Source organism: Carassius auratus, chromosome 26 (genome assembly GCF_003368295.1).
Source record: "Carassius auratus strain Wakin chromosome 26, ASM336829v1, whole genome shotgun sequence".
NCBI classification, from domain to species: Eukaryota; Metazoa; Chordata; class Actinopteri; order Cypriniformes; family Cyprinidae; genus Carassius; species Carassius auratus.
This window is the reverse complement of record NC_039268.1, coordinates 2170669-2197068: the sequence shown is the minus strand read 5'-3', so window position 1 is coordinate 2197068 and position 26400 is coordinate 2170669. Positions and strand designations below refer to the sequence as shown.

Here is a 26400-nt window from a genome sequence, read left to right as displayed (position 1 = left end):
TTCGCAGAGACTTCAATCTAATTGTCCCGTCATCCTATTGGTTGATTCTTTTTCTTTGCCGTACAATCTTAAATCCCGCCTGTCGGTGTTTACATCCGGGTCATGCATAGAACGCACGTTTCTGAGGAGCATGATGTGATTGACTTAACGTTACACAGATAGTTTTACATTGATCTACGCAACTTTTTAGACCGTAAGTAAACATACTTTGTATTTCCCCCCCTCTAATTAGAGGGTTTTACTAAATGTAAGGAATGTGTTGGTTAAAGGTTGCATACTATATATGTTGTGTTTCTAATGTGTCCATGCTTGCCGTTTTGTAAAGACACGTGAGCAGATGTGAGACAAGACCAGGATTCATGTCTAAGAAAACTCTGTTTTTTTACGTTTGTTTCTTGATTGGAATTAATTAGAGCCTTTATATTTAGGTACATCGTGAAGAATGGCGTCTATGGAGGAAGATTTCCCCCGTGGTGGGACAGAAAAGAAGACCACCGACTCCAAAAAGATTAAGGCACACGAAGTGGACAATCTTTTTGAAGTAAGTCGATGATAATGATGGTAGTGACTGCAACAGTGATGTTAATTCAGATCAATGTGCTGCCTTCACATCTGCCATGAGAGTAATGTGCATGTGTGTCATGTTTTTCAGACACGTGAAACAGTGGTTACAAAGAAGAGAAAGACCGTGCAACAGGATGGAAAGCAAAAAACTAAACAACGAAAAGAAGAAAGAGGGGATTTAAAACTTAATACTGAAACAAATGTGGAAATTCTTCATTTACGGGTATGTATATGCATATTAGATATTTGCAAAATTTAGTTAAAATACACTCTTTGGATGGAAACATAGCTACTGTGACAATTTGAATTGAGGCAGTTTGAAATTCAATGTTTCCATCTCTCGATTCTGATGCGATACTTCAAAATGCCTATAAAACCAGCCCGATGGAAACCCAACTTATGTTTTCGTCCAAAGTTTAGCCCACCCCTAGAAATATGGAGCCCTGCATCTGACATACAAGAAAAAAATGTATAAATAATGCGCACAATTTACAAATTCATTCCCTCAATGTACTAACACATACACACGATTACTATTTTGTTTCTACAGTTTTCTAAATCGTTTGCACAATTTACTATTCCTTTCCCTCGATTTATAAATAATGTTCACAATTGAACAAATCGAGGGAACGAAATAGTAAATCGTGCACATGATTTAGGATACTATTATTTTCCTGCATGCTACGTGTGGGACTCCGCACTTTAAAAAAAATGTTTTTAAATAAAAATACTAGTCCGCTAATAATTTTGTCCATCACTGTATGTATATATGTATTTATTATTAATTTCTTGTATTGTATTGATCTCTCGGTCTAGAATCTGAAGATTGGCACTCTGATGCTGGGCTGTGTGAAGGAAGTGTCAGACTTTGAGGCAGTTGTTGGTTTTCCCAGCGGTCTTGTTGGTTACCTGCCAATCTTCAACATTTGTGACTCCTATACCAGTATTCTTAAGGACAACGTGGACTCTGAAGACAGTTTGAAGGTACCACAGCGGCATAAGGAATGAAAATGTAAAGCTGTATGTGAATGTTATCATTAAAGGATGCATTTTGTTTGTGTTGGTCTACTCTAAACAGGAAGTTGTCCCTCTCCCACAACTGCTTACTCCTGGAATGCTGATCAGATGCGTTGTGTCGTCTCTCGACTCCTTTAAGGAGGGTCAAACTAGTCTTAAAGTGTCAATCAACCCTAAAGGGGTTAACAAGGTGTTGAGTTCAGGTTCTTTGAAACCTGGAATGGTGAGTTTGCAAAACTTTCCTTCAGAAATCATTCTAATATTCTCATTTGATGCCCAAGAAACATTTATTATTATTATTAATGGTGGGCTGCTTAATATTTTTGTGGAATTTGTGATAGTTTTTCCAGCTTTTTGTAATAAATAAATAACATAATTTGTACAAAATAGGAATATTTTGTAATTTAATTTAATTCAATTTGATCTGTTCTTGCGAAATAAAAATATTAATTAAAAAAAAAAAAAAAAAAAACTGAGAGCAACACAAACTTTTATACTATTGGTTGTATGTATCAGCCAGTTGTTGTTGAATCTTTAGAGTAATTGTCACTTGTGGACTAAGATAAGACTGTCTTAACATTTAAGACACTGAGTGGATGTGTGGAGAGTGTGGAAGATCACGGCTTCCTGGTTGACATCGGAATCAGTGGCACTAAAGCTTTCCTGCCCAAGCAAAGCACATCTTCAAAAAAAGGTATGAAATCCACCACAAATACAGCAACATAACATGTCATTAGTGTACATATACTGTTTATTGTAGTTCTATGACAAGATGAATACCTCTCAAATCATACTGGTTAAAATAATGTTGAAGTAGTTAAACTAAAAATGCTAATTGCCATATTCTCACCTTCATGTAATTCCAAACCTGTATGGCAAGAAATAGCTTTAAGATGTCCAGTTATTTGTATTTACTAAAGTACTTTTGAACATTTAATTTCACAAACCTTGTAAACCTAGTCGAATCCAGCTGTGAGATCTTAAGTGTGCATATTTATTCAGCATGATCACGTATTCTCTGTGTGACGGTCGGTCCGTGTTAACTGAATGCTTTAAACATTAAACTCGTGATTTTAAATTATGCTGTGCTTTATGCATTTACCCACTGTCAAATTCATGTTATTTTCACTTTGTGCTGTATGTAAAATGAGTGTTACCCTGGCTTTATTTGAAAAATATGATTCCCAATGCACACAAACTTCCCAGAATACGGAGTGCACTGTTGGTTACAGTGTTTACTTCCTTTTATAATTATATTTTTATTAAATATCGGTGTATTTTTTTAAAAAAAATATGTTGTCATCTAAAGTATAAATGTTTATTTTACACTTTTTTTTTTTTTTTTTTTTTTTAATCCATTGTCAAATTATATTAAACTATGTGAATCTTTTTGCTTGGTCATCTTGGCCAGGACTCCCTGGAAGAAGAGATTTCTTTTAATCTCACTGGAACCTTCCTTGGAAAAGTAAAGGATAAATAATAATTTTAACTTTTATATTTTATTACATTAATAATACATTTACATTGATGCATTTGGCAGATGCTTTTATCCAAAGCGACTTTCAGTGCATTCAGGTTGTACATTTATTTTAATGTTTAAATATTAATAATAATTAAAGTTATGCATGCTAGGAATGGCAACAACATTTTTGGATGAACTGTCCATGTCCTCTAAACAGAATAAAAGCAGTATTATGATTGTAAGTTTCCTGTTCATCTCAGATCTGAATGTGGGTCAGTACATGACGGTCCTGATAGAGGAAGTCAAGAACGATGGCCGTGTGGTGCGTCTGTCCCAGGATCCTCAGGCTCTTGGAAAGGCCTGTGCAGAGACTCAGCAAGGATGGACCCTAGACACGCTCCTGCCAGGACTTCTGATCCAGGCACGCATCAAGAAGGTAAGTCAGCTGCACATAGACATAAAATATAATGATGTCGATGTTAAAATACTTCCTCCTGTCCTGGTTTAATATGCAGGTACAACAGTCACTGTAAGCAGTTTGAATTCCCTCTTAAGATCATTTTAAAGTGTTCTAGAACAATCTTTTTGAGATGTTGACATTGTCTGTTGATGTTTTGTCATGCTAGGTTACTCCTCATGGGCTTATCTTGACGTATCTTTCATCTTTTACTGGAATGGTTGATTTTCTGCACCTTGATGAGGACAAAGCATCTACCTACAACACAGGAGATGAGGTACGAGTCAAAAGACCATAGAAATAGTGCTAAAAAATATATCTGTATAAATGTATATATTTTTAACGTGTGTGCATTATATATATATATATATATATATATATATTAGGGCTGTCAAAAATAGCGCGTTAACGACGTTTATTAGTTGTTTGTTGTTAATTACGTCAAATTTTTTGACGCATTTCACGCATGCGCAGTGTGACAAATTATTCAGGTCAGGAAAGTCTCAAGATAGTAAAAAACAGCGGCGAGCGCCGCGATGAAAACACCGAAGAAGCTTAAGGTTTTACCCCAGTTACTCTCAAATACATTCATGCCAAGCTCGATAAACAGAGACGACTTTGGTAGTTGATACGCTGGAGCTTCTTCCTGTTATATCGTCCTGTGTTTCACATTGCGCATGTGCAGAACACCTACATGCAATGCAGCGAAAATTACAGCTGTTTGGAAAAGCATATGCATTTTTACTTGGTTTTACTGGCACTTGAAGCCTTCAGAACGAGAAAATATCGATCCTAAAGTATTGTGGCAGAGCAAATGAAGACCTCCTAAAAACAAGAGTGCCCAGAGTGCAGAGGGCGCATGTTTGTGTTTCTGAGTTCATTCTTTCGAGTTTCTCTATGTATAATTTCATAGATATGTGGCTATATTTAACCACTGGTTCACCTAAAACTCTTACACTATCTGATGGCATAGTTTGATATAGTGCTCAGGTAAATTTGATCTAAGTAAATGTTAAACTTTTGAAATTCAGAAAAAAAAGAACCACATATTGATGAATCAATACATGAAAATTATGTATCTGTGTCCTGTTATTTATCTTTTGTTATGCATTTCAGAAAAAAATGGTTAGGATTCAGGTGTAATTGCAAATAGTGATTAATCCTGATTAATCCACTGAAAATTCTGATTAATTTGATTTAAAATTTTAATCATTTGACAGCCCTAATAAATATATATATATATATATATATATATATCTATCTGAAATCAAATCAGGATTTCTGTGGGTACTCGCCCTTACACAAATGAAGTTTTAAGTCTTAAATCAGACCAAAAAGTCTTAAATTGTAAAGTTATGGCATTAAATGCTGCATGCTCTGCAAAAATCAATATCTACCTCAGTACTTCATTCTTGTATTCCAATACAAATATCCTTAAGTCAAGATACATTAACTTGAGACGCAAAATGAAGATGCAAAGAAAAGCTTTCTGAAAAAGTGAACTAAACTGAGTTTGTTTAAAATAAGAACAAATGTCTTTCAATGGGAATTGCAGACTTTTTTCCCTTTTGAATTGACCTCCTTAGCACATATGTCTATTATATAAATCATAACATCTATATAAAAAAGTGTAGCTAATACAGCTTTAAAATGTCTCTACATTGTTCCTACAAGGTCTTTAAAAAGCCTCAAATAAAATAAAACCTGCAGAAACTGTGTAAAATATAAATATTAGTTGTAAAATGTTAACTTTTTAACACTTTTTAACAAATTTTGGATTAGTTGAATCACTGAAGCTGGAATAAAAGTAGTAAAACTAAAGCTGAAATAAACAAAAAATAATATCCTGAATGGTTATATTTAAAACAATCAAAAAAGCAATCACGAATCATTAACTAAAATCAAAACTGAAAATGTAGATATGAAAACTTTAGTGTATAATAGTATATAAATAATGCCAAAGTAACAGTGATTCTCAGGCAATAGTGAAGTTCGGTTCTGTTCCAGGTCCTGGCGCGGGTTCTGTATGTGGAGCCATCCACGCGGCATGTGGGTCTGTCCCTGCGCTGGCATCTCCTGCCACCAGGCGGCGCTGTGCTGGATGAGGTCTCGAGTGAGCGGGTGGGTGAGGTGGTGCAGTGCTGTAAGATGTCTGCGTTGCACCATCACTCTGGAGCCTTGATGAAGATGCCTGACGGGACCACAGTCTTTGTGCATGTGAGTACACAGCCAGTCTTCACACAGATGACACATGCACGCTAATCTGAGTGTCTAATGAAGATTTATTTGCATTTTACATATAGAAAAACCTCACGAAGGAGGCAAAGGAAGAATTCAACCCAAACAGCTTACTGTCCCAGCCTGAACTCACTCTGAGAATCATAGATTACAGTCCTATGGAGCGAATGCACATGGGCACACTGCGCAGGTTGGTTTCTAGGCTGCTGTTATGTGGTTGCTAGGGTGTTATGGGTTCCCAGTTTATTTTATATATATATTTTGTTTTGTTTTATAGGAGCACCGTTAATACAGAGTTGTACAGATATCAAGACGTGAAAGTGGGACAAATTGTTGAGGTGGGCAGCCGTGCTTGAGCACGAAATCGAAATGGATTTGCAGGAAATGTCACACAAAAGAATTACTGTGCTTGTGGTCAAATGCGTCCTGTGTTGTTTTAGGGAACAGTTATGGATTTGCAGAAACAGGGTGCGTATGTGAGGATAACGAACCACATCAAAGGATTGATACCCAGAAATCACCTGGCCGATGTTGTCTTAAAGAACCCAGAGAAGATATTCACTAGTGGACTGAGGGTCAAGTGCAGGGTGAGGATCTTACTGTCATGCACTGTTGTTTGGCTCGGGGAAAAATAAGGATGTCCAAGATGATGAAAGTATTGGAAAAGTAGTAATAATTAGTCTTGCAGTTTTTTGGGGTTACTGCATGTAAAAAAAAAAAAAAAAACATTCACAATCACATGGCAGTGAAATGGCTACAAGTTTGGAAAAATATTGTCTTTTTTTTAAATGTACAAATGGATTATGCTAAATGTTTTTTTTGTCAGGATTGTTTATTTTGTTATTTTCCTGAAATTGTAAACTTTTTTTCTATCCCCTTTAATGCAGACTTGTAATAATGTAACATTTAAAACTGCTTTGATTATTTGAAACAAACAGATTATGAGTGTTTTTTTTTTTATCAAATACATTAATTAGCCATGCTTTTTTTACACATCTTTTTAAAAAATAGTTTTTTTATGTAGATTTTAAAGCTGCCTTGATTATTTGAAATGTGTATATACATTTTTGTTTATTTCATGTTTTTATTATTTTAAATTTTTTCTACTTTAATGCAGTCTTGAGTTTTTTTTTTTTTTTAATACAATGCAAACGTTTTTTATTGAATTTATTTTATTTTTCCCAAATTTTGTACTCTTGGCATTTGACATCTCTCTGTCCCCTTGAATGCAGGCTTGTGTTTCACTGACAGTCTATTTGCTACCGTTCTTCTTAATTTATCATGGGTTTGTGTAGGTGTTGTCAGTGGACGCTCAGCAGAAGAAGTTGTGCCTGACCAGGAAGAAGGCCCTTGTTGAGTCCACACTCCCTCTCTTCCTGTCCTACGCTGATGCCAAGGTGGGCCGCGTCTCCCACGGCTTCATCGTGTGTGTGAAGGACTTTGGCTGCATTGTTCGTTTCTATGAAGATGTGAAGGGTCTGGTTCCTAAGGCAGAACTGTCCACAGAGTATGTGGGTAATCCAGAAGAGCTCTTCTTCGTTGGTCAGGTCAGAGAAAAGCAATATTTAAAAACTGTCAAATGCATCTAGTTAAAAATTTTTACACTTCTGTTCAAAAATTTGGGGTCAGTATGATTAATAATCTCTCTTATGCATCAAATCGGCATATTAGAATGATTTCTGAAGCATCATATGACACTGAAAACTGGAGTAATTGTGCAGAAAATTACATTTAAATAAATTATATTTTAAAATGGAAGTTTATATCCAATTTTTAATCCAATAATGGCAGCTATGGTTAGCATAAAATACTTCAGACACCATTTAAAAAAATCTTACTGTCTCTAAAGTTGAATGATAGTGTATTTTATATTGCTCGTGCACATTGTGTATTTTGTCAAATTTATTCCAGTCGCACATTTCTGTCTCTTGAACCTTTGACCTTCAGGTCACACTCATTTACACACTGTTAATTGTTTTCTGCAGGTTGTCAAGGCCAAAGTCTTGGATTGTGATGAAGAAAAAAAGATGCTACGTTTATCCTTCAGGGCCGTTACTGAGGGAGATGTGAAAGAGGAGAAGACTGCCAAATTTGACTTTGTGGTTGGAAAGGTAATTTGGCCGAAAAAAGTTTTTATAATTGCTTTCTTTTCAAAGCATGTGAAAAAACAAAACAAAACAAAAAAACGTTTATTGCTATGTCCCATTTAGACGGTTGAAGTAAAAGTGTGCCGCAAAGTCCTGGATGGTCTGGAGGTCTCCATTCTTCCTGAGGAGGTGCCAGCTTTTATACCCACAGTGCACCTCTCTGACCACGTGACCAACTGCCTTTCCCTGTGGATGGTGCTGGAGGAGGGCGACACCATCTCTAATTTAATGTGCCTCAGCAAGACCAAGAAGAGGGGCATTGTATCCTCACACAGCCATTGATGTCTTTGTTTTCAGTAGAAATAACTATTAAATATCTGACTGTCAAGTCACCTTTATTTTTATATATATATATATATATATAAGTTGAAACCATTGGAGCTACAATCAGCTCCGTTTAAATAGTTTCTGCGCAGGCGCGTCGACTCGCACTTCCACATGATTCAGTTCTTCTTAACCTAGTTGTTTTCAGACTCTCACTAAGAAACCCCTGCTGAAGGCCTGTCTGGAGGACGACAGCGGCCCCAAAAACTTCTCTGAGCTCCAGGTGGGGATGCAGATGGTCGGCTGGGTGAAAAACATCATGCCTTACGGAGTCTTCATCGATTTCCCGTATGAACTCTTCGGCCTCGCTCCCAAAGCTGTACGTCTTTGTTTGGGTCGTTTAGATGGGATTCAGAGTGGAATTGTACATTTTTATGTAAATTTGATGTTGTGTTTCTGTCTCGCCGTAGGCCATGAGTGATCAGTTCGTCACGGACACCTCAGTCGTCTTTGACATCGGCCAGACGGTTGTCGCCAAAGTCACCAATTTGGATGATGAGAAGAACCGGTTTCTGGTCAGTCTGAGGGTGTCAGAATTGATTTCCTCTGAGGAAGAGTCCCAAGCCAGACTGATCCAGGGTCTGAAGGAAAAGAAGGCCATCTTTGAGATGATGACTTGCAGAGGTATGAGCGTAGGCTCTGATGAATGATAAGTGATAAGGTGTTTAACTTCTGATTTCTGCCGTATTCTAATATCTTTAATCAAGATATCCAAATCTCTGTTGTCTCCAGGCGAGTCTGACGTCCTGCAGCAGCTCTCTGCTGTATCTCTGGGAAATAAACTGAAGGTGACGGTGGGCGATAGCAGAGAGGATGGCTCGGTCACACTGACCTCAGATCAGCTCAGTGAAGCCACTGTATTGGTCTCAAAGTACCACACAGAAGGTGAGGACTGCCTTCCTCTTAAACATTAATTCATCTCACATTGTCATGAGAACAGCTTGTTCCTAGTTATACCAATGGCAACTTTTAGTCTTAAGTAGACTGTGCAGCTGAAGTTCTTGGATCCATTTGAGTTGAAATTCAGTCCGTTTAGAGTTTTTAATCTAATATTTGTTTTCCAGCTTTTTCAATTACCTGTCATGATTGTTTTTTTAGTTTTCACTTGGAAATATATAGTAAAATAGTCCAATATTATTGTATTTATTTCTGTGAAAAAGTTGGTTTATTTATATATTGTTCTGGTTCAACTTTAAACTTGGTCCACTTTACATTCACACACTAATGAAACCCATATCTAATAAATATAAGATAAAATAACCATATAATTTCCCTTAGTTGGAAGGCAAAATGTGATCGAAATTTAAACTGCACAACTTCTCAAATAACCCATTCAAACGATTATACAGTCACAATATACTTACCTAATTTTAATCATTTTACTTTTAGTTTGCAATAAAAATGTTGTAGCTGAATGTCTTGGATCATTTGATTTAAAAAAAAAAAAAAAAAACTGTTTCCTGTTGAAACAATACTCGCATTGGACTGTCTACATCTCGTGGAAAGCTTGTGAAACCGGCGACTTTAAAAATATCAGTGGTTTTGTGTGAATTTGGTGATCTTGACATGGATGGATAACACGCTAGTTCTCATCTAACTAGATTTGTGTCAATGTTTCAGGTGTGAATGTGAGTCCAGGCTGCAAACTCACTGCAGTCGTTCTCCATGTCGACATTTCCAAGTCTGAGGTCCATGTGTCGCTGCTTCCAAAGCTGACCGGGACCCTGAGGAAAAAGGCAAGTCCAACTCAAAGCCCTGAAAATCCACTGCATCTCATTTATTCAGGCCTGTTAGTTCATTCTTCATTCTTTTTGTTTGTCTTCAGTTGGAAAAGGACTCCAAACTCACTGCCACTGTCCAGTACACCGACAAAGAATTTGCTGTCGTCTCATTGGCTGACACTGGTCACCTGACCATCATTCCCACTCGCTCTCACATAAATGACATCTTAAACTCAAAGAAATTTCTCGTCGGTTCCTGTCTGAATGTGACCGTCAAGGAGAACAGCTGTGAGGAGTTGGGAGGTCTTCCTCTTGTCGAGTGTCAGAAACAGAACGCAACGGGAGGAACGCAGAAACCGGAGCAGAGCAAATTTAAGAGCACAGGTCTTGGGGAAGTGATGACCGTGACCATAAAGAAGGTGAAGCCCATGGATGTGGTGGTGACGCTGCCGTCGGGGACCGCAGGAAGTATCCATGTATCTCAGATCGAGGAGTCACCAGTGGTCGGCAGCTTCCCAACATCAACCCTGAAGGTCGGGAGCAAGGTCGAAGCCAGAGTGATTGGAGCACAAACAGTTCATGGTCACAAGTAAATATAGCCGTGTTAAGTGTTTCTTATGTATTTTATTTCTCAGGTATTTTATTTAAAGCTATATTCTGTAAGTTCTTTTATGTTTCTTTTATTTTCAATTATTATTTTACTTTTTATTGTAAAGCTTTATTTCAGTGTAAAATTTAGATTTTTTTTTTTTTTTTGCATTTCATTGAAATCTTTCGATTTTAATTTTTTTAATTAATTTATTCATTTTTTTTATTATTTTTTTAATGCTGTTTTATGGGGACAGCGTTTTTTTTTTTTTTTTTTTTTTTTTTTTACGATTTCATGTTTATTTCTATTGTTACTGTTACTACATGTAGATTTAAATAAGTTTATCAAAATGTAATAAATATAACATTTTGCATTTATTTATTTATTTTTGCTCCGTTACAGACAGACGTCATATTTTTTCATATTTTGTTTTTGTGGCTGAGTTTGAGGAATATGCTTGAATGAATACTTATCATTGGTGTTGTGTAGATAATGTCAGCTTTCATGGACTCTTGGCATTGTTTTATTCTGTATTTAACTAGCTTGAAATTTGTAATTTCTTGATGTTCATAAAATATTGTCTGTCTTTCAACAGGTTCCTGCCAATCTCTCATCCCTCCTTTAAGGTTTGCCTCCCTGAACTCACTCTTCTGCCCAGGTATGCATTTCTGCAGCTCTCCATACATTAATTTTACATTAATGTGAGTAAGCAGCATGTGGGAACAGCTGCATCAAAAGTTTTTCTGGGTGCATGTTTTCTATTCATGATTTTGTGTTACATACATCACTCTTTTTCAGCAAACTGAATGAAGCTGACAAGAAGACAGTTGACAAATTAAACTACAAACCTGGAGATGAAGTCACATGCTTTGCATCAAAGGTAGATTTTTACAGTTTAAGGAAAAGTAATCTTAAACTGCATGAGCTGTTGAAGTAATTTTTGCCTTCTCCTCAGTTCGACAAAGAATCACAGTGCTTAGAAGTCCATGTGAAGCCCAACGTCATGGGAACTGTTGAACTGTTAGCCATGATTACCAAAGCTAGCGTAAGTCTCTTTACAGCTTTCCTTTCCTTGTTTGTAGGGGTGGGCGATATACTGGTACACACGATTAGCTGGTAGAAATTTGTCAGCAATCATCTCAATCGCGATCACACACTCCGTGACACTAAAACTTTTCACTATTAAAAACAAACAGCTGAGAAGGAAAACGCACATAACAGTGTATTGGGTCCGGGCAGCTCTTAAAGTGACAGCAGTCTAATATTCCTGCTTTCTGTCATTCATGTTTATCAACCAACAAAAAAAGAGAAAATCTCTCACTGATCTTGCCTGAATCACTTTTGTAACTTTAATAAGAAGAAATATATCTTTAATATACACAGTGAAGAATATGCAGTGTTTTATACTATTTATTACTTAATATAATGTATGGTTTCTTGTTTGTTCTACTGCAGTTTTTTTTTTTTTTGTAATATTGCATGTAATGTGTTTCTTATTCATATTTAATCGCTGACTGTTTATTTGTCCAGTGAGCTTGGACAAGTTTGTTTGTTGTTTAGGCTAGTATTAGCTTTTCGTGATATTGACATTGGTGACAATTATGAAATTTCTATGGTATAAAAATGATATTTTGAAATCACGAAGATCTTATTTAAAGCAAAAATAACTATATTGTGATTTATAAATTGTTACAGTGAAGTAAAATGACTCTCATTGTGATCTTGATCGTATTGTCCACCCCTACTTGTTTGTTAAAAGCAGAATTTGAAAAGTAATGTTACAATATTGCTTTGCTTATTATAAAAATGATTTCATTTCTATTTAATAAACTTTACTTGTTTGAAAGGGTTAATTTAATGGTGATTTTTAAATGTTACTTTTAAAAATATTTTTACAAGCACTTTTTAAATGCATGTTTTGTTGCATTAATTTCTGAAAAAACAAAGCTATGATGTTTTCAAATGGATTTTTCCCACAGCAAGCTAAACACCCACAGACGCTTTTTAAACTGGGACAGACTGCTTCTGCAAAGGTTGTTGGTCTTGGTAACACCAAACCTTTTCGTCTTTCCCTTTCACTCACAGGTAATACTTTTAAGTTTCATCTGCAATCATAACTGTTTCGAAGCACAGTACTGTCAGAGGCGATTTGATGTGACAACATTTCCTAGTTCATATTTTGTCCTCATTATACCAAAAGCTGAGTCACACAGCTCCTGATGTGGCGCTTCTGCCATCGTGACGCATGTGGCGGTCGTCCCTCGAGTCTCTTTAGCATTTCCTGTGTGTGTGCCGTTACTGTAGGGACGTACAAGATGGAGCAAGGGGTGATCACCATGGCGAAGGTTTGGAAAATTGTGCCTCACATGGGACTGTTTCTCCAGCTCCCGTTTGGGAATTCGGGTTTGGCTTCGCTAACAGATCTCTCTGATGAATTCACAGACAACCCGCTAGAGCCCTACAAGCTGGGCCAAATAGTCCGGTGAGTCACGACCTAGTTGGAATTTTTCATGACGAATGTCTGAAAGGATTTTTCTTGCACCAAAGCAGTAAAAAGCTTCCAATGTGAAGTTGGTTTATGTGTGTGCATGTCTTTTATGCAGATGCTACGTTATTGGGGAGGAAAATGAAAACTTCAACATTTCATTGCGTCCCTCCAGGTACATAATCAAGCATCATTAAAAAATGAGATGAAACATCACTTTGTTTCTTTAAAACATTCCATTAAATGAATGCATTGATTTATTTATTTTTGTTTTATTCACAGTGCTTATTATTTGATTTTATTTACATGTAAACCTGTTATAGCATGTATATGTTTCATATTTCACCTGTTAAGTGTTAATTTATTTATAATTGAAGTTTTTATATTATAAACACATACAACCACAAGTACATTACCAAGAGAAATATTACTTGACAATAATGTGGTAATGGCAATAATAATGTAAAAAAAAAATCTACTTTTCTAAATGTTACCTTATTTTATATTATATTTTATATTATATATTATTTTTATTTATTTTATTTTTCTTTCATGGGACATTGAAATTAGGCTTTTGACAATAAATTGGGCCATTTAGATTATTATTATTATTTTTATTTTTATTTTTTTACAAAAGTGTGAGGCAAAACATGGTTCTATTTTTACTATCTTGCATGTTAAAAAAACACCATTTGAAATGAACCCTGCTGTGGTTTGTGCTCTTTCTATCCTGAGAACCAGCAGCAGTGTGATGCGTTTCCTGCAGTAATAAATGGGAGGTCTGTGTAGGTCTTTGACCCATATCATCTGTTGCTTTCTTCTCAGAATACTGAGAACATCAGCCCTGCATCTGCGTAATTGTGCAGATGATGATGATTATTTTTTGCTGGCTTGCATATTTTGGCCACTGTCTGACAAGTCATTTGAAACTATTAAATAGTTCATAAAACAGGCCTGCTCTCATGTGGACATCTGACAAGCCTTTTCCATTTGAGTCATCTTGAAAGCATTACAAATAAATGGTTGCTTTGTGTTAGAGTATATGAGGATGATTTAAAATGTAACATTGTCTCAAAAAAATCTGCCTTTTTTTATTTTATTCAGTTTTTATTTGTTTGCCATTTTTGCAAGTAATTAAAATTTCCCATTTTATTCATTTTAAACTCAAATGCATCCCCTTTCTGCAGATTGTACAAGGACCACAATCAGAATCTTACAGATCCAGACATTCAGTCAATTTCTGATATAAAAGAGGGCCAGATTATCAGAGGATATTTGATGTCGGTTACTGATCTAGGCATATTTGTGAGGTAAAGTATTTAGATTTTGCTGCACATTTTTAAAGAAACCATCTTAGCCTCACGAGTTGGATTAAAATTATTTTTCTCGTATGAAGGTTATCAAGAACCATCTCAGGAAGAGTTCTTTTCCAGAATGCTTCAAAATACTTTGTGAACGACCAAAAAACGTTTTCCGAACACATTCCCGCGAATGCATTGCTGACAGCCAAGGTTCTCAGGTAATGTGTAAAATGACCAGCTATTGTGAAAACATTTAAATGTATCGATGTGTAGTGCTATACGACTAAAGACGGTTGCTTTCTAAATCAGTGTGAACAGTAAGAACGAGCATGTGAACCTGTCACTGCTGCCAAAGGACACTGGCAAACCAGATCTGCTCCCGGAATCCCTTGAGCTTCCATTGCATTTGAAAAAAGAGCCGATCGAGGAATATGTCACGAAAGCCACCAAGAGGAAGCGGGTTAATTCTGAGAGCCAGGTAAGTGTGTGTGAGTCTTTGTGTTTAACCGATAGTTTCCAAGAAGATGGATTTGACCTTGTGTTGAATCCTTCTAGCATCAAGACGGTGAGAAAAATGGACAGACGATTAAAAAGAAAAAAGAAGGCCCAGTCAAATCCACAGAAAAGAAGAAAACCAAAAAAAGAAACCTAAAACAGAGGATAATGACAGTGGTGTAGAAGTGTTCTTCAGAGAAGAGGAAGTAACACCGTTAACAGACCAAGTAAAGGTGCTTTTTTTTTTTTTTTTTAGATCAATAAGTTTTTAATTTTATATTAGCTGCCTCTCTGTATGTAACCGCTGTCGTCTGATTGTTTAGGTTAATCTGGAGGCAAAGGAACCAGAACGGCTGCAGATGGCTTTTGGCTTCCCGTGGGGATCCACACTGTGCTCTTTAACACCTTTTGCCGCAGTAGACGACACCCGTGATTCCAGTGAGGACGAGCAGGAAGTCACGAGCAAGGTGAGCTCACACATGCGTCAAACCTAAGTTGCTCCCGTGTAGACGGTTGAATATCTTTTTATTTAATTTTCCATAATAACAGTGGAAGGTGCACATACTGAAACAGTCTGGTGTAGAATTTATAGGGTCTTGAAAATAGTTTTGATCAGATTTAAGGTTATAAAAATCGTACATGTCTTAAAGGAATAGTTCACTCAAAAATGAATGTTTACTGAAAATTGACTTGCCTAAATGTAATGGTAAATATGGATGAGTTTGCATCATCACAACAGATGTGGTGAAATGTAACATTACATCACATCACCAATCACCAATGGATCCTCTGCAGTGAATGGGTGCCGTCAAAATGAGTCTAAACAGCTGATAAAAACATCACAATGATCCACACAACTTAGTATTGATAGATGACATGTATTTTAGCCAGAAGTGATAGGTTTGTTTCTTAAAATGCCATCGTTATTTGATTCATAAGAGTTTAATTGATGGACTGGAGTGGTTTGGATTATTGTGATGTTCTTATCGGCTCTGATTCTGATATATATATATATATATATATATATTAGGGGTGTAACGATACGCGTATTCGTATTGAACCGTTCGTTGGAGTATTTAATTATATTTGAAAAAAAAAAAAAAAAAAAAGAGAGAGAGAAATATAATGATATGCGTTCAACAAGGTAGCCCAATAACCCAAACAACGTAACAGGCAACGCCCCTGACACTCCCGAAGAAGAAAAAAACACCATCTTATATGTTTATGTTAGGCTACTCAGCAGGCGCTCGCTCACTCAGTACACGCTGAAGGCTCGTTGCAAAATAGCCAATGCGTTTAACAGACTATAGTGTCTATAGTTTAGACACTATAGCTTACAGGGAATCCAACCCAAACACCAGACCTGTTGGTTATTTTAGGATCTTATATTTCTGGTCTGTTAAATGCATTCGACATTTTGCAACGAGCCTTCAGCGCGTGCTGAGTGAGCGAGCGCTTTAGGGGCCGTTCACATATCGTGCCTAAAAACGCATGGAAAACGCTAAGCGCGTCTTTCTCCTCCTTTCCAAAGCGCTCGGGCAGAAGCGCTCATGAGGCGTCTGTCTTTGCTAAGCAACGCTATATATATATATATATATATACATTATATATATGGTTTAATAATTACAAAGAAATGGCAAGTAACACATTCAGTTAAATGTAAAGTGGAACATTTTGAATTTAAAGTCTAAAACAGCGTTTTCTTATAAATCATACTCATTTTGTTTGCAATCACTTTTTAAAGTGCATAGTCTGCACACACACACACACACACATACACACACACACACACACACAGTAAACGGCTCCTCTTTCTCACCAGCCGATGAAAAAGTCCCGTAAAGAGCTGAAGCAGGAGCAGCAGAACGCGGAGCAGCAGCTCAGCAAACTGGAGGCGGAGCTCATGGACACGTCTGTGCGTCCGGACAGCACAGTGGCGTTTGAGCGTCTGCTCCTGTCGTCTCCAGACAGCTCCCTCCTCTGGCTGCAGTACATGGCTTTCCATCTACAGGCCACGCAGATCGAGCAGGCGCGTGCTGTCGGCGAGAGAGCCCTCAAAACCATCTCCTTCAGGTGAAAAGACTGATTTAAGATGGTACAGCTTGCATGCAGTTACAGGAAACATGTTTGAAAACAGTCAATTAATTTTTTGTTATTCCACTTTGATGTTACTTGCAAATGAATGACAGGCCTTTGATCAAAGGCTTATTGGTGTGTTGCTTTTCCCTGGTCTTGCATAATTTAGTTAGTTTTTTTTTTTTTAAATAGCATCTGAATAAAGCTCAATTTTGTCACAAGAGTTAACCGGTTTGTTTGTGTGTTTAGAGAGGAGCGGGAGAAGCTGAATGTGTGGGTGGCCATGCTAAATCTGGAGAACATGTACGGGACACAAGAAAGCTTGCAGAAAGTCTTTGAACGGGCCATCCAGTTCTGTGAACCTCTTCCTGTGTATCAGCAGTTAGCAGACATTTACGCCAAGTCGGACAAGATCAAGGTAAGCATCGTGTTCAGTCATGTGACCGGTGTGGTTGTTAGAAGGGATACTGAGACATATTTTGGCTTAAGAGTGGGCAGTCTGACCAAATTTTAGTCATTAAGTTTCTTTTTTTTTATTATTCAGCAAGACATTAAATTGACCAAAAGTGACAGTAAAACATTTATATTGTTCTAAAAGTTTTATATTTTCAATAAATGTTGTTCTTTACTTTTTCTATAAATCAAAAAATGTCTTGCATTTTCACAAAAATAATTGTTTTCAACATTGATAATAATAAGAAATGATGGATCATGTGACATTGAATACTAGAGAAATAATGCTGAAAATACACATTTAGTGTATACACGGTGCATATAGATGGCTTTGGAGAGCCTTGGCCAGTCACGTGTGTATGTGTATGTATATATATATATATATATATATATATATATATATATCTCATGCTACACAAGCCATCATATTACAATGTATGTGAAATGCCTTTTAAAATACAGACGTTGTTTTGAAGTTAAAAACAAAACCACGTATTAACCACTAATATTGATCGATAGTTGTTGATAGCAAGTTTTTTTAGTTGATGAGAACAAATCAGTTGTCAAAATTTGAAACCCTGTATTACATTTTGTGTGTGTTTGTGTTTGTGTGTGTGTGTAGGAGGCTGAGAATCTATATAAAAGCATGGTGAAACGCTTCAAACAGGAGAAAGCTGTATATCTGAGTTATGGCAACTTCCTGCTTCGACAGCGTCAGAGCGACGCTGCAAATGCCCTTCTGCAGAGGGCGCTGCAGAGCCTGTCCAATAAAGAACGTGAGTGCCAGTCACACTTCAGACATGAATACCTCATTCCCACATTTATGTATGTGTGGAGCGACTCACTAGGAATAGATTAATTCATAATTGGGAATCTGAAAGGCAGTTTGGATGATATTCAGTCAGTTTCCTGTTTACAGCTCATGCATTGTTTCCTTGCTGCCTTTCCAGATGTGGACCTGATTGCCAAATTTGCCCGGTTGGAGTTTCAGTACGGGAATGCTGAGAAAGCCAAATCCATGTTTGAAAAGGTTCTGAGTACCTACCCCAAACGCACAGACCTCTGGTCTGTGTTTATAGACTTGATGGTGAAGCACGGCTCTCAGAAGGAAGTGAGGTAAACACAGCTGCAGGGCGATACTAGTCGGAGAGAAAATTTGAACTGTTTTCTTCATACAGTCCATATTATGAATTCTTAAAAGGATAGCTTAGCCAAAAAATACAAATGTCCTAACTCTCAAGTCATTCCAAACCAGTTTCTTTCTTCGGTTTAGCACAAAAGAAGATACTTTTAAAGACCTTTAGTAACCAAACATTTGACAGTAGCCATTGATTTCCATAGCATGGAAAAAATACTGTGGAAGTCAATGGCTACCGGCTGTGTGGTTACCCACATTCTTCAAAATATCATCTCTTGTGCTTAGCAGAAGGGGAAAAAAATCTTACAGGTTTGGAACAACTTGAGGGTGAGTAAATGATGACAGAATTGACATTTTTGGCTGAACTATCCCTTTAAGAATTGACCCTTTTGATCAGATCACATGCAACCAAATCAAACTACTGCATTATTTAGATTTAATTAATAAAACCATTATTTATTTGAAAGTTAAAAATAAGCTTGTATATATGATCAATATTATATGTAGGGTGGAATAGACTTGAAATTGTAATCTTTATTCAGATTTCTAGTTTTCTCACAATGCATTTCCCGTTTCCTCCAGGGAGCTCTTTGATCGTGTGATTCACCTGAGCGTGTCAGTGAAGAAGATCAAGTTCTTCTTTAAGCGTTACCTGGAGTATGAGAAGAAGAACGGCACACCTGAGACCATCCAGGCGGTCAAACAGAAAGCTCTAGAATATGTGGAGTCCAAAGGAGCAGAAGCTGCCAGCTAGTGCCATCTTTTTTTGCTTTAAGATTAATAGGATATTTGAGGAGCTTCTTTAATCCTAAATTTTTTAATCCCTTGTGCACCTATATACACATTTCTGGAGCTGTATTTGTGCGTTTCCTGAACTTTAATGTCATGTCATTGAACATCTATAAGTGACCACATTTTCCGATTTCATAAATGATTATTATGGATTTAAAATATTGCTGTAATATGAAGTCATACATGTTTTGCAATAAAAATTCTTCCACCGAAAGCTCTGGATCCAGCATTTCTTTTATAAAAAGGGAGGTTAACCACAAAAACAAGACATTTTATTCAAAAACAAACGATACAAAATAACAGTGAAAAGGGATCAATTCAAGCAATGAACACGATAGTGGATAAGAACTGCTGGTTATTGATTACATATTTAATATTCCTGTAAGGACTACGCAGGATCTTGATGAAGACCTTGTAGTACCGGTCAAACAGCATTACACCTACAACCCTATTATTACATATATACGGCTGTCCAACGACAGCAGAAGTTTAATTGCCGAAGTTTAATGTTTTCTTTTGTTGCCTGCTTGGATCCCCTGAGGCAAACTCCTGAGATATTTACCTCTCATTTTGATCTCGTTACCCAGCATGCACAGTGTGTCTCTCGCTTTAGAACCTCGGCACGATTCTACTTTAAAGATTTTTGTGGCACGATATATAGGAGATTATTCTTATGTTTGTCTACTGGCAATATACTGAATCACTAGTGTCATCCTGGTTTGTCTTGACTCCGGTCCGCTGTGGCGGTGCATATAGATGGCTTTGGAGAGCCTAGGCAGGTCACATGATCTGTTCCAACAATCGCAGAACTAGAGGGTGTTAATCTGGCCGTGGGCCGTACAATTTCTGGGGTCACACTTCCTCAGGGTCTTGCAGCCCCTCGGCTCCTCGCGGGGTGTCAGCATTGTGGAGACGCATGATGGGTTTATTGCACATTGGGCAGACGCTGCGGATCTCTAGCCATTTCAGCAGGCACCTGCAAGTTACAACGCAACAACAAGAGACGTCTTTAGAAATACTCGTGCAAATCGCAAACTAGTGCACTTTTGGCACTTATACTTGTTAATGCAAAATGAGTCACCACAGTGTTAGGCTGTTGCTTTGCAGTTTGATGTGTTTAGGGGTTTGTTAGCAGTCAGAAGTGTTAGCAATAGTAAGAGTCATACATATAATAAGCATATAATTTTCAAATAAATGAATTGCATTGCATTATAATATAAGTTGCTTTAATATCATTATATTTTTAATTATCTAACTTAATCTATTCTAATTTAATCTAACTTAATTATCGAATGATCTTTTTCATAAATAGGAGTGTGTAAATAGATTTATACACTTAAAGTAGACTATATATATATAAAATATAGGTTTGGGGTTGGTAAGATTATGTATATGAAGTGTTTTTATACTCACCAAGACTGCATTTTTGATAAAAAAAATAAATTAATTAAAAAAAGTTACAAAAAAAAATAAATATTGTGAAATATTATCATTCAAAATAACATTTTTTTGTTTGTTTTATTATATTTTAAAATTGCATTGATTCCTCTGATGGTATTATGGTAAAACTGAATTTTCAGGAACCAGATTCATTGATTAATAGAAAGTTTAAAAGAACAGCATTAATTGGAAATCTTTGAACATCTTTGCAAACACTTAAACATTCACTGAACGTTTTGATCAGTTTAATGCATCCATGCTAAATAAAAGTGTTAATTTCTTTCAAAGAAAATTACTGATATACTATAACTATATATATATATTTTTTTTTTTTTTTTTTTTTTTTTAATATAGTGCAAGGACATGAACTGTGAATGATGAGTTTTCTATGGAATTCTGCTGGCTATTCCAAGCAGGTTTTTGCATTAAGTAAATGTGACATTCCCCATAAGTAAATGCTTGTTTCAGTGGAACTCACTTCTTATGGAAGGTGTGTGAACACGGGCAGACGCCCAGCTCGTCTCTGGTCTTAAATTCCTCTAGACACACGGCACAGGGCTGCTGTGATACACAAGAAACAAGCTATTTTAGTCTTCTTTTCATTTACACAAATAATTTAACCACTTCAACAGGATGCTACAGAATGCCGGCTGTAACTTCGCCAACAATTCTCTGTGTTTTTGTTTCAGCCACATTTTTTCATACTTTGCACCATCATGCAGGAAAGTCGTGGTTAGAGATTTGGACTCATAATCCAATGGGGGAGTGAAAAGTGCAAAAAGTGATGTGACATACAGCCGATTATGGTGACCCACTGCTCCGGGTGTGTGTTCACGGTGTGTGTGTTCACTGCTGTGTGTGTGCACTTTAGATGGGTTACATGCAGAGCACGAATTCCAAGTTTGGGTCACCATACTTGGCTGTATTTCACTTCACTTCAGGGTCTGGAGTTCTATTATATTCTAATGGACATCATCTGTTTCACATCTGGATTCCCATAATGCAGGTCCTCTCAACCAACTGGGGACCTGCTTTATTGGAATCCAAAAATCACACAGAGGGCTGCTTAATCAAGAATTTCCCCTGAGGTTTGCTTGAAAAGGAATTTTTAATGCACTGCGAGGGAGATCTGAAATGCAGAACTAGCATCTTTGATTCAGACACTTGTGTTTATACAAAATAGTCCCATGATTGAATCTATTGGACCCTGTTTAGTGTGGAATGCAAATAAACTGTATCCGCCAATTTGCATGTCCCTATCCATCAGGCTACAATTTATTAATCATATTTAATAATGAAAAAAAAAGAAGCTAAATTTCCCTTTTGTTAACTGAAAGGAAAAATATAAATTTCAGTTTGGCCCTTATATTTTGTTTGCTTTTTAAAAATGTATTTTATTTTAAGACAATGCTTTGGATTCAAAATGCTTTGATACCCCACATAAGTTCAAACAACCACACCCAGAGAGCTCATGACACTTACTCCCAGCAGGCTCAGCTTCTTTCCTGCACCTTTCAACACCACCTTTAATGAAAAAAAGAAAATAAAATATGTTGTTTATAATTTTACAACAAATCACTTTAAGTTAGAAAGCTAATTTCTGCGCTACTAGCGCCAACGAAACAGAACTGAATTCTCGGTAACAGCTCTCTGGTCAGCCATTGGTCAAACAAACACATAGCCCCGCCCCCAACGCATGTCGAGTCGTTGGAGGACAGCCGAGCTCCTGAAGACTACAAACGGAAACAGTGACGCCACAGGGACACCGTGTTTATCATTTTTGAGGTACCTACAGTTGTTTAAATTATTAAACTGGGATCAAGTATTTTAATACCGAAAAATAACATATTTTATCTTTACTAGGAAAGGGTTGTAATTTTCCCAACCACTGTAACTAACGTATAATTGACGTTAACTGTGTGCTTCATCGAGTCATGATGATGACTACGTTAATTGATTAATTGATCGATCGATTAATTGATTTAATGTTATGTGATAGGTGTTTACATACTGTAGCATTTTATTTGAAAACGATAACTTAGGTCCCATATTTCATTGTGAGACCCTTTACTTTCATTAGATATTTAAGATCAATATGCCTCTGATATAACATCGAGTGAGCTTGATCAACAGTATTATGAAGGTTAAGTACCTCGTTTCACCATTTGGAAAAATACTAAATTAATTTTTAGGCTCAGGTTTTAGTGCTTATTGTTTGAAAATATCATCCTGTCTTTCTTGTGTCAGATAACCCAAATAAAAGTATTGTATGTCACAGTTGCTAACATGCTAACTAAATATATGAGGAGAAAAGTATATAATGAGGTTCATCTGTTAGATTGGATTTCATCAAGACTATGGCTAAGACTATATTGCTATGTTTACATCAAACTTTATTGTTTCAGGCCCACCTCATTGTAGCTGTACTGCTCCCTTGTACCTTGCTGTTTCAATCTGTAAAGAGAAGAGGAAAAAAAAACATGAAACACTTCTGCACTTCCTGAGTTTAACTGCAGAACTGCTGTGGGTGGTGCAAAAGATTGTGAAATTAATTTCGCTGCAGCATTTCCTCTGTCAAAACTCTCTCGTATGCATGTAAAACACTTCTACATAATGCATACACTAAATTATACTCCAATTTATACTGTGGTTAACTCAAAGTCTGATTAAATATGGGATTCAAAGTGTCATTTAAATCGCACCGTTTAACAAACCAGTATGTGAATAGGATGTCTGTATTAATTTTAGAAAATGATGTCTCAGCCGTGTCTTTCTACATGTTTTTTACAGGAGCAGAGAGCAACAGAGGACTCATCTGATGTGTAACAGCAGTCGTGCGGATGTCGTGAATGCATTTGGGTCCTTGCCTGAACAGATAGCAGCAGAAGATTACACTGAGCATGAAGATGAACATGCCTATGCCCAGTACAATGACGTACACGTTGAGCGGCAAACGGTAGATGTCTTCCTCTGACATATCACAGTCTGAATGCTGCAGCCCTAGACCACAGAGGCAGCCTGTATACAAACACACTTTAAATCGCACATGATGACACAAAAATATCCGAGCAGGAAGCACACAGTTCTTTGATACGCCCATTTTCAGAGAATTCTGGGAGATTAGCTATATACAAAACAAATACGAACAACTGTGTAATAATTGCCACCAAACAAACTGCCATCTGGCCTTTCAGGAAGCCATATGTGTGTTAGTGTGTTAAAAACAAAAAAAAATAGCATTCATACATTACTCTTTTCTAACCATGTGAAGTTCATCTCCATTCATACTCTCCTGTCAGTCAGCATAAAAGTTAAAGATTAACACATCGTCTGGAAGAATCCCCCTCAAGAACGATTAATCTAAGGTGCTTATATAGAGGGGCTTCCACTGAGATTATTGTAAGCTTGTGTCATTCTGATAGGTAAAGTGAGATTTAATGTGTGCCATATGCATAGGATTCAGGTCTTAAAACCATTTGGAGAATTTTCAGTATTATTACTATATTTGGGCATATATTGAAGCAAAGATTACAGTTCTCTACAGCTGAACTTTTATTATATTATGTTTTTGTTTTGTTTATTATGTTAGGTTACTGAATGAAAATCAAATATTTATTATTATGCTATATTTGAATTTATGTGTACAGGTTGCTCAGAAATTGCTCAGTATTACCATGGTACATTTTTGTTGGTGGCTAATGTCATTTTCCATGTGCAATGCACACAATTTTCAAGTGATGGTCCATATTCTTGTTAATGATTTATTCAGAAGAAGTTTGCTTGCTCGGCAGCTTCCTGTATACATACTGTATATTTACACACACACACACACACACATACACAATTTATTTATTTATTTTTTTCACCAAGGACACATTAGATGGACCGAAAATTTATTTTTAATGTCACATAAGAATTCTAAAGATTTCTATTTCAGATAAATCCTGTCTTTTGAATGTTATAATCTAAAAAAAAATGTTTTAAAATACATCAGAATATCTATTTCTATTGTATTTTTATTAAATAAATACAGTGTTAAATAGAGCATAAAATACTTTTTTTTTTAAAACAATCATACTGACCTCAAACTTTTAAAATGGTGTATAAAAATATATACCACACATATAATATATATATATATTATATATATATATGACATATATATATATGATATCTATATATATATATATATATATATATATATATATATATATAATATATATATATATATATATATATGACCCAAAAGTCTTTTTAATATATAAATATGCCAGTATCCCTGATGTTTTAATTGTTTTATCTGGTTAAGGCAATCACATTGACACGTTTACTCTCCATACAATGTATACATAATCAGAATCTGAGCAATTTCCGCTAGTAATCAGAATGCAGTCCTCTTCTACTCACTTAGCGTTACTGTTATTTAACATTTTACTTGTTATAGGCCGATCCATGTTTTCATCTAAAAATAAAACTCTAGACATATCAGTTTTCAGAAGAGCAAAAGGCTGACAGCATGCGGGTTGTTAAAAACAGTCTAGGCATAGCACGAATACTTCCACAATCTTGACCTTTCTGAATAATTCCCCTTGACTTCTTCAAACTGGTTTCAACATCCCGAGCAGCAATACCACTTCAGTGACTAATGCTGGTAGAAAAAAACTAACTCAAGTTCAGCTTAGACTTTTCGCAAAGATCCACTCACCGTTACACCATTGGAATGGTTGCATGTAATCTGACTCCAAGCGCTGCTGCTGCGAACTCACTGCTTGTCTGAAACAGGCAATGCGGGGGCTGGAGGACACAAGTGAAAGCTTGATTCCGGGTTGACTTATTCCCGACAATTTTCCTGACGTTCTTCCCGTAGGTCAGACGGGTCTAAAAAGCAGCTCTTCAAATGACAGGGTGTGCTGTCTTGATTATAGTTCAATTATTCCTCCATTCATCCCACTTTTATGATGTCAGCATCGAAAGAACAAAAGATTTCAATCCCTCTTTGGCACCGCTGATGTGAATATGCACAAGGTGCTTTGTTACACAGACAAAGAGAGCGTAATGTGCCCTTGGTATTCGTCGTCTTTGGGATCCAGTCCATATGGGGCCAGATGGCACTTCATACGTGATCTTCTTTGTTGTCTTGCACAAAAGTTAACCAATATCTTAGTAATAATTCCTGCGAATTGTGGTTTGGCGAGCTCTAAAACGTCCATTACACACAAGCTGACACAAGACTCCATCTACAGCCTTGTCTTCCCTCAAACCCTTATTGCAAAAGACTTTTTGTAAGATTTTTCTAGCTCCTCTTCCTTGGATGTCAACCTCGACCCGTCTGTTTTTTTTTTTAGCTATATTCCTTATTTTCGAACAGCAAGCCGTTTAGAGATCGAAATGAGAACAGTATCTCACCACCATCAAGCCACTGGAGTGTTTATGTGTGCGCCTTTGTGGGGGGTATTTTTTCTCTCCACCTAAAATCATCTGCTCCCTCAATCCTTTCATCAAGAAAGTGGAAACAAAACCAAAAAAAAAAAAAAAAAACCCGAACAGTCCCTTAGCTCATTCAACAAATATCCAAGCCAAAACGCAAGCATCTGGGGGTAAAGATGTGTTCTAGTCCAGCCAGTAATATTCTCCAGGAAGGCTCCTGCGTCTTTCCTGGCTGCACAGTTTCAGTTTGTAAACAGATCTGTGCTCATGTGAT

The 26400-nt window shown here is 36.6% G+C and overlaps 2 protein-coding genes across 2 annotated transcripts; one reads left to right on the top strand and one right to left on the bottom strand.

The window, feature by feature from the left end:
- Positions 1-88: 88 nt before the first annotated feature.
- On the top strand, positions 89-15272 carry LOC113044059 (protein RRP5 homolog). The gene is made up of 31 exons (XM_026203651.1): positions 89-193; positions 429-541; positions 653-787; positions 1381-1548; positions 1643-1804; positions 2167-2275; positions 3304-3479; positions 3670-3777; positions 5508-5717; positions 5804-5928; positions 6016-6076; positions 6179-6325; positions 7034-7285; positions 7724-7849; positions 7949-8146; positions 8358-8528; positions 8620-8833; positions 8942-9094; positions 9830-9945; positions 10035-10519; positions 11115-11177; positions 11318-11399; positions 11475-11564; positions 12499-12604; positions 12824-13001; positions 13123-13179; positions 14192-14314; positions 14401-14523; positions 14615-14783; positions 14861-15033; positions 15124-15272. Exons 2-30 carry the CDS (start codon positions 443-445, stop codon positions 14981-14983), a joined length of 4329 nt encoding a protein of 1442 aa, XP_026059436.1. The 5' UTR covers positions 89-193; positions 429-442; the 3' UTR covers positions 14984-15033; positions 15124-15272.
- Positions 15273-19475: 4203 nt separating this feature from the next.
- LOC113044062 (RING finger protein 122-like) lies at positions 19476-25915 on the bottom strand. The gene is made up of 6 exons (XM_026203653.1): positions 25405-25915; positions 23567-23717; positions 23111-23153; positions 22182-22223; positions 21178-21260; positions 19476-20235 (listed from the first exon to the last, which is right to left on the bottom strand). Exons 1-6 carry the CDS (start codon positions 25427-25429, stop codon positions 20112-20114), a joined length of 468 nt encoding a protein of 155 aa, XP_026059438.1. The 5' UTR covers positions 25430-25915; the 3' UTR covers positions 19476-20111.
- Between the last annotated feature and the right edge of the window lie 485 nt (positions 25916-26400).

Bases quoted from the DNA above. Each gene is read 5' to 3' on its own strand.
- LOC113044059 (XM_026203651.1), top strand. From the start codon at position 443: ATGGCGTCTATGGAGGAAGATTTCCCCCGTGGTGGGACAGAAAAGAAG. The intron at 542-652 runs GTAAGTCGATGA...CATGTTTTTCAG, and splicing joins AAGTGGACAATCTTTTTGAA to ACACGTGAAACAGTGGTTAC. The intron at 12,605-12,823 runs GTAATACTTTTA...CCGTTACTGTAG, and splicing joins TCTTTCCCTTTCACTCACAG to GGACGTACAAGATGGAGCAA.
- LOC113044062 (XM_026203653.1), bottom strand. From the start codon at position 25,429: ATGCAACCATTCCAATGGTGTAACG. The intron at 23,154-23,566 runs GCAAGGACCCAA...TTCTCTTTACAG, and splicing joins TTCTGCTGCTATCTGTTCAG to ATTGAAACAGCAAGGTACAA. The intron at 22,224-23,110 runs GTGGGCCTGAAA...TTTTCATTAAAG, and splicing joins AGCAGTACAGCTACAATGAG to GTGGTGTTGAAAGGTGCAGG.